The 8,630-nt window shown below is 31.8% G+C and overlaps 1 protein-coding gene across 1 annotated transcript; it reads left to right on the top strand.

Moving 5' to 3' along the window:
- The first annotated feature begins 26 nt into the window (after positions 1 to 26).
- Positions 27 to 7,179, top strand: LOC134712412 (nucleoside diphosphate kinase 7-like). The gene is made up of 9 exons (XM_063573935.1): positions 27 to 188; positions 1,300 to 1,404; positions 2,502 to 2,671; positions 3,027 to 3,188; positions 3,939 to 4,093; positions 5,174 to 5,329; positions 5,817 to 6,052; positions 6,271 to 6,378; positions 6,945 to 7,179. The coding sequence occupies exons 1-9, from the start codon at positions 183 to 185 to the stop codon at positions 6,975 to 6,977; spliced, it is 1,131 nt and encodes a 376-aa protein (XP_063430005.1). The 5' UTR covers positions 27 to 182; the 3' UTR covers positions 6,978 to 7,179.
- Positions 7,180 to 8,630: the final 1,451 nt, after the last annotated feature.

Below are 8,630 nucleotides of genomic sequence, written 5' to 3'. Positions count from 1 at the left end.
AAAACATTACAACTTCCGGTTTCATTCAAAGGAAGTGTCCACGGTGACCAATCAGATAACCCTTTACAAATCATGTTTTAAAGTTTGTTGCCAACAACAACTTGTTCAGACTGCAACACATTTTCAAATATTAACAAGGATCAACACCTCCTACCACAGAATATATACGTACCAGTGTCAACATGGGGGTAAGAGAAAAATTTAAAACGAAACCATTGAAAAAAATGAAATGATAAAATCTTAATTTTATTGATTTGATCATGTTTTAACAGTACCAGGAACCCTCAAAGTAAATAATTTGCCTGATTTGTTCTGACATGTGCTGTATTCAAATATGAGACAGGTGCTATCTGATAAGCTCTCAATTATCGTAGCCTCATGTAAAATGAGCATGTGCTTGTGCACCACGACAATCCAATTTTCTTTCTGGAAGTCGGTTGCCTTCACAGCAATAGTTGAAAACATGTGACAGCAAAGACTTTGAATATCTTTTAGTCTGCATTGAAGGCGAAAAATTGCGCTCCTCAAATTTATTTCCAAATAGTTTTTGTAAATATATATATATATATATATAGGCCATGTTGTGCAAACAGCAAATAATCTTCATATCATCGAAGGACTACTGGAAACCAAAAGAAGAACCCCGTATGAATTCATATGATCATGCTAAGTGTTCAGCTGCCCACACCTAAATAAGTTCTATTATTAATAAGCCTAATATATATAAACATTTTATTATGAGACCAGAAACTGTATTACAACTTTCCAAGATGATGGGTCAGTGGAAGCCGTTGGCTCATTTAATTAGTCTTTAGTCTTTAGTATGCGTCATCTTGACACTGATTTTCTCATATGTACTTTGGTCACTTGCGCGTTTGAATACATTAATCACGTTTGTATTTTCTCTTTGTACTTTCACTTTAATTTAATGACCTGAAGATAAAGGTATTAAGCATAATTAAGGTATAAAACAAAAATCAGACCATTCCAATTCTGAACAGAATTCAAACTCAAATGACATCTAGTGAAATAGTAACCTGATTATAGTCAATTCGAATTCAGCATCCCATATAGTCATCTCGCTTGCAATCTGAAACAGTTCCTTATTTTTATAATTAAAAGATAAATTGCTACTGAGTATCTTGTATAAATATAAAATATATAGATGCTAAAAAAAAGGGTTTACTAATCAGTTGGTGGGACTTGGAAGTTATTTCAGTAAAAGTGTTTTGTTACATACATTGTACATTGTATAATGATATTCAACAAATAAACCTTTATATTATATTGTTTATTTAGGAAGAAGACCGTTACTGTTTCATTGCTGAATGGTATGACCCACATGCAGCCTTCATACGCAGATATCAGTTTATGTATTATGTCAAAGATCAAACAGCAGAAATGGTAATACAACATGTACCATTACATTAAATATTTTACTGGTTTGATAGCTAAAAATTATAAAAATTTAAAATGAAAAGGTGTTTCTTAATATGAATGATTTTTTTTTTTGAGATTACAAAAAAGAATATGTTGAATTCAATTCATCATTTTTAACCGGATTTTTGTGACAAAAATGTCGGTTATTAAATTGGGGATGCTCGGCGGGGGGGCGGTCGGTCAGTCGGTCGGGCGGGCGGTAATCAAATGTTGTCCGTGCATTAACTCAAGAACCGTTCAACCAAAGCTTTTAAAATTTTAATATGTTGTTACTGACAACTAAATGAAGGTCAAGTTCAATAATGGCCATTTTGACTTTTACCGTTCAGGAGTTATGGTTCTTGAAAGATTGAAAAATGGCGGTTCCAGTCGTGTCCATGCATTTACGCATGAACTGTTCTACCAAAGCTTCCCAAATTTTAATATGTTGTTACCGATGACAAAATGGAGGTCAAGTTCAATAATGACGATTTTGACTTTTATCGTTCAGGAGTTATGGTTCTTGAAAGATTGAAAAATGGTGTTTCCAGTCGTGTCCGTGCATTTTCTCACAAACCATTCAATCTAAGCTTTTCAAATTTTAATATGTTGATACTGATGACAAAATAGAGGTCAAATTTGATATTGACAATTTCCACTTTCACCAATCATCAGTAATGGATCTTGTGATATTGCCAGGACACAAATAAATGCTAATAAATCCGGTTTGCTGTCGTTGTGACAGCCTCTTGTTATTTTTTGTAATCTTAATTTACTCAAGATAGAAATAAAATTCACAGTAGACCAGTATCTAGTGGGTATCATTTATGTCCATAAGCTATCACAGTCTTATAAAGTATTCATTTGGGACATCTGATCAACATTTTCATTTTAACATGTTTAACACATGACAGATATCCAGATTCCTGTAAAAAAAATTCTCACACTGATTATTCGAAAATGTTAGACCAAGGATTTGTATAGTCTAACTATACAAATCCTTGGGTACACCTAATAATACATTTGATATGTTGTGACAAAGTTTTATATCCATTTACAATATGTGATGTTGTATCTTTCAGTTTGACATTAAAAATCACAGAGTATTTCTGAAGAAGACAAAAGTTAGTGACTGTTTACGACTAGAAGATTTATATATTGGTAGTACAGTTAACATATTGTCCAGACAGCTGAAATTTGTAGACTATGGAGATGATTATACTCGGACCAGATTTTCTCATAAAAAAGAAAGGTTTGTAGAAATAAAATTGATACAAAATTAATAAAGCAGTTACTTATTTAACAGAGATGTGGTTATTAAAGTCAAATTGTAATTTATAATCATATGTTTCTGTTCATTTTTCAATAAATGTACTACTTTTCATATTCAAATTGTTAACTAACGTGATTTTCTGGATATACATGACATAAAAAAAAAAGAAGATCTCTACCAAATTGGATAATGATGGATTGTGCTGTTTAAAGACATGACAATTGCTCAAACAACAAAATCCCAACATTGAAGTTTAAATTTTGTGCTGAATTTGAAATAATACAAAGAGCTGTATACAACTCTCATGAGAATATGTATTACTTTCTATTTGTAGAACTTTGGGTATCATAAAACCAGATTCCACAGCCAAAATGGGTCAAATATTGGATGTGATATATCAAAAAGGATTTATGATTACACAGTTAAAAATGTGTCAGCTCAATAGAAATGAAGCTTTCCAATTTTACCAAGAACATCAGGGGAAACCATTTTTAGAGTGAGTACCACAATTATCTTTACGATTACCATTGTTTCAAATAAAGAATATTTATAACTGAAAGTGTACACAAAATCCTATACCAGTATATTTTTTTCTGTAACACATCTTTAACGGTCATTATTTTATTTGCACCTGAAAAATGAACTACCATATGGAAAAAACTGTTATAATACTTTCATTTCTCCATGAAAGAATTTTTCTAGACCTAAACTTTTGTTTGGTAGGCTAAAATTTTAATCAATTGCTGTATATTTGATATCTCATGGAAAAGAAAACATAAATAGAATTTGATTTAAGAAGCAATTTAATAAAGAAATGTTAAAAAAATATTGTACAAAGAACTCAATGTACTGAACATGTTGAAAGCAGCAAAGAAACCATGAAAGGGACATGTATATGTTAAAAGAATACAACTGTTTAAGAATATAAAATTTGACTTACAATTTTGTTGAATAATGAAACTTTTATCCACTAATAAAATGCAAGAGACCAAAGAAAGTGCAGTAAACAACAATAGGTTACATTATGGCCTTCAACAATGAGCTTAGTGTTGACGCTATTAAAGGCTTTGGTATGAAAAATGTAAAACAGTCTGAAAGAAAAATCCAATTGCATGTTTTTGTTAAAACAATTGATAAAAATACATTATGGCAAAAAACAACCAAAGACAACCACTAAACTAACATGCTCCTGACTGAACTAATCATATGACTTATTAAAGATATATATTTTTTCTCTTCATCACAGTAATTTGTTAAATTTTATAACACGAGGACCAGTAATAGCATTTGAAATGATGGGACCTGGAGTAATCTCTGCTTGGAGAGAATTACTTGGTCCAACAGACTCAGCTGAAGCAAGAAAAGTGGCACCCCAGTCAATACGGGCAAGATTTGGAAAAGGTGTGTGCTCAATTATTTCTAATATAAAAGAGATGTCAATAGATATAGGAAGAAGTGGTGTGAGTGCCAAAAAAAGAGAAACACATATTAATTACAAACGACAACTACTGTACAACAGATTCCTGACTTAGGACAGGTGCAAACATTTGCAGTGGGATTAAATGTTTTAATGGATCCAAACCTTCTCCCTTTTTCTGAAACAATAGCAACATCACAACATAGAAAAACACACGATAAAATATCAATTGGCAGGCTTATATCAATCAAAAAACATAAATAAATACACTATGAACGAATAAATTTGATCTGCAATATCTGAATGCAAATGCACAGTTAATAAAATATTAGGGACAAACATTCAAGGCCAAAATGTAAACAAACAAGTCCAAACAAAGCCATGGCAAGACACCACTGCGAAATATTTAACCCTATGAAAATATTCACTTTAGAAAAAAAACTGGTTTTAAAAAATACAGGTAAATCTTGAAGTTTATACAAATGTAGTAATAAGAAGTGAAAATTAGAAGATATTCCAAATAATCAAAGCTGGTATATATAGACAAAGATCCATATAAATATAAAATAACAACAAAGCATAATAAACAGTATCAACAGGTCGAATGAACAAGAAAATACGATTTGAGAGTACTTGCAGTTACTGACAGCTAGTTAAAAGCCAAAAACAATTAATAATAAAAAATAAAAAAGTGTAACTGAAGGGTTAAATTATTTATTATTTTACTGTACATTAGGAAATTAACGTGATGTTTTTATAAATGCTTATAAAACCACATTTTCTTTTCCAGTTTTAAGTCTCTCATTTAAGTTTTTTATGTGTCAATCTACTATCAAACAGAAAATTACAGATTCAGGAATTACATAAACAACTCACTTGTTGCAATTGAAACCTTTGCTGAAATGTTTTTGAGTTAAAGGTGATGTTGGGTAAATATTTCTACTTTAATGAGACAGCATTCACAGCAAACCAACAACATACTACCAACAGACAGATGAGTCCTTAACTATATTTTTAATGTTCATATGATCTAACCTGATATATAAAGTGTTGACAATTTTCAGACAACACAGAAAATGCGTGCCATGGTTCAGACAGTACATCTTCAGCTGCTAGAGAGGTGGAGTTTTTCTTCCCCAGCACTGGACCAGGACGACAGAACACTGCCAAGTATAGTGAATGTACATGTTGTGTCATCAAACCACATGCAGTTAAAGCAGGTATAGTTATGCAGTCATAGAATAATTATAAGGAAGTTAACATTTTTAAGCTTATCTTTGTATTATTGCTTGTCCTTTTCAATATCAGTCATAAGCCATAAGACTGATATGAGCAACAGTATGTTTTTGTCTTAATTTGCATTACTAAATTATGGCCCACTGGCCATGGTTATTCAGTAATGCATGTATGCCAGTATGGTAATATTAATAAAATAGGTATCTGATTAAATAAATACCAATGAGAGACTTGTCCACAAACACACATAAATTAGCTAAACAAATATTTTCAAAAATATTGCGACAAAACTCAGATCAACCATATGTAAATATTGAATACTTTAATAGCTAATTGATAGGAAAATGAAAATTTTGTCAGCTTAAGTTTTTATTTTTTAGATGCTTGCAACTAACCCTATCTCCTTAGTCATCTTTAATAAAAAAATTATGACATGAAAATAAATGAAATTTATTCAATGAAATATTGTAGGTCTTTCTGGACAAATTATAAGTGCTATCATGGAGGCAGGTTTTGAGATCTCAGTGTTAGAAATATTCCACATGGAGAAGGCAAATGCTGAAGAATTTTATGAAGTGTATAAAGGAGTAGTACAGGAATATGGTTCTATGGTATCAGAATTAACGTCAGGTCCATGCATTGCTATGGAGATCAGGGCACAGGAAGCACCAACAAAATTCAGAGAAATGGTTGGACCAGCAGATCCAGTAAGTTGTGAAACTTTAGTCATGATAAATGTATACAAGGATATAAGTAAAAGTATGTGTGCATTTGATGTCTTCAAGGCAGCATATAATTTTCAACTATGGATAAGAACACTAAAATAGAATAGAAGCATAAATCACCAAATTTCTGTCACCAATAGACATTTTGGGATATATTTTGTTGAAAATTTTTAAAACATATTTCTGTTTTTGTTCTTCAGGAAATAGCACGTCATCTAAGACCTAGAACTCTACGAGCTTTATTCGGTGTAGACAAAGTACAAAATGGTGTCCACTGCACAGACTTACCTGAGGATGGATTGTTAGAGGTAAGAATTGGTACAGAAAAGACAAATGTTTGTTTATTACATCGATTTTGGTCTGTCAGCTCAACACACAATAGTATCTGTGGTTCTAAGAATGTTTTAATCGGGGCCTTGACAACATACCAGCTTGCACTATATAAATCACATTTGATAGGTTGATTAATTGTAAATAGGACATCTGATTCCATAATACTTCTATTATCAGAAAAGAAAAATAATGTTTTTTTGGTGGTTTTTTTTAAGGATACAAAAAAAAATAAAAAAAATATGTAAAAATTGTCAATTTCTAATGTCAAGAGGGGATGGAATCATAAAAATGCATACTGTATCCACATGCAAATAGTAAAGTAACATACTGTCAGTCATTTACTAAGCTTAGGCACACATTAGGAAATGAAGAAGCCTATTATTATTCATTTCATATATACCCATCATTCATCAGAAATGGATTAATTACAAAGGATTCAACTTTTTTATTTCATCTGAAAGAAGATTACTTAACAGTTCCAATTCTGGACTGGCAAATGATGAAACTGAAATATTTATAATACTTCATATTTCTATTTCAGGTTGAATATTTCTTTAAGATTTTGGATCGCTGAAACACTTAGAGACATTTTGTTGAATCAGATCATTTATCTCTATAGACAGCTGTGATATCATGTATTGTAGAAGGGAATGAACCACTTCAGCATTTTATTGAAGACTTAATGCATTGACAGCAATCTTTTCAAAATGTCCAATTGTTAATATCTAATATTCTATCAATTTTTACCATAAAATGAATTATTTATATATACTATATATTTTTTGTTATCTTCTTGGCCTCATGCTGTGACAACTAAATGTATAATGAAACTCCCACAAAAAAGGTTTCTAGCATGTAATATTTATATTCATGGTTTGTTCTTTCTTTTTATACTACAAACAATAGGTCAATTTTATTTAGTATATGTCTATCTAGTATGATAATTTATGTCATAATTTAGCTATAAGAAAATGTCATATGAGTGCCAATGAGACAACTCTCCATCCAAGTCACACTTTCCATTATAAGTTAAATGTAAGATTGACCAATGAACCATAAAATGAAGTTAAGATCAGATGAAAATTGCCAAACACATATGAACACCTAACAATTATTCCATACCCCAAATATATTTCACCTATTGCTAAGAATATTAAAACCAGATGCTCCACAGGGCGCAGCTTGATAAAACTGCAGAGGTCAAACCCTGGACAGTTGGAACAAGTATGGACAGAACATTCAAGCTTAATACAGCTTTGAATTTGGATTGTGATTAAATAGTTGACACAGAATGAATGTGGTCTAAAACTTAAACAAATTAAATTGGACATTTACCTATTATGGCTCAATATCCAAAATCTAAATACATGGTTACATTCAGAATATCAAAGAACCCCAATAATTCAATTTTTTGATGAAATCATACTAAGTTTAATTTTGGTCCCTTTAGGCCCATATTTCATTTACTGTTGGGACCATGAACAGTGTACCATGAAAATGAGGTCAAAGACATTGGACATGTAACTGACAGAAACTTTAACCTGGGGCATCCATAAACAAAGTATAAAGCATCCAAGTCTTCCACCTAAAATATAAAGCTTTTAAGAAGTAAGCTAACGCAGCTGCTGCCTACACCGCTGGATCACTATCCCTATGTCTAGCTTTTGTCTATAAAAGTCACAGGCACGACAAAAGCTACTGTGACCAAATCTTTTGGTAACCTGAAGCAGGACAGACAGACGAACAAACAAACAAACAAATGAAATGCTCCAGTCATGCTTCAGTGATTCCCGATAATTACAATCAACCAAATGTTTTCCACAAAAAGGAGGGGGGGGGGGGGCCTGGCTTATAACTCCAAAACCAAAGCATTTAAAGCAAATCTCCCAAGGGGTTAACTTGTTTATCTAGTAAATATCTATCTACCCTGAATTGGACAACTGGCTTGCTGCCCCCCATGAATCCATCTGTTTCCTTTGTTTAATATGCACATAAACCAAGGTGAGCGACAGGCTCTTAAGAGCCTCTAGTTTATGGTTTCTATAATGCCAATGTTGAAATTATAATAGCAACACTTTAACATGTAAGTTTTGCAAATAGTCAAAGTTAATAAGCCATGACTGATGGTAAATGGCTAAACAATTTCCTTGGGAATGAGATGTGCCAATGCTAATGCAACTGCATATCAAATACCATTGACTTATCAGAAGTAGTTCCTTTAAAACAA

This window comes from Mytilus trossulus, chromosome 3 (genome assembly GCF_036588685.1).
Source record: "Mytilus trossulus isolate FHL-02 chromosome 3, PNRI_Mtr1.1.1.hap1, whole genome shotgun sequence".
Taxonomy (NCBI): domain Eukaryota; kingdom Metazoa; phylum Mollusca; class Bivalvia; order Mytilida; family Mytilidae; genus Mytilus; species Mytilus trossulus.
Note: the sequence above shows the minus strand (reverse complement) of the source record. Positions and strands in the feature narration are given on the sequence as shown.

Coding starts and splice junctions, on each gene's coding strand:
- LOC134712412 (XM_063573935.1), top strand. Junction 3,189..3,938: donor CAGGGGAAACCATTTTTAGA/GTGAGTACCACA, acceptor TCTTCATCACAG/TAATTTGTTAAATTTTATAA. Junction 6,053..6,270: donor TGGTTGGACCAGCAGATCCA/GTAAGTTGTGAA, acceptor TTTGTTCTTCAG/GAAATAGCACGTCATCTAAG.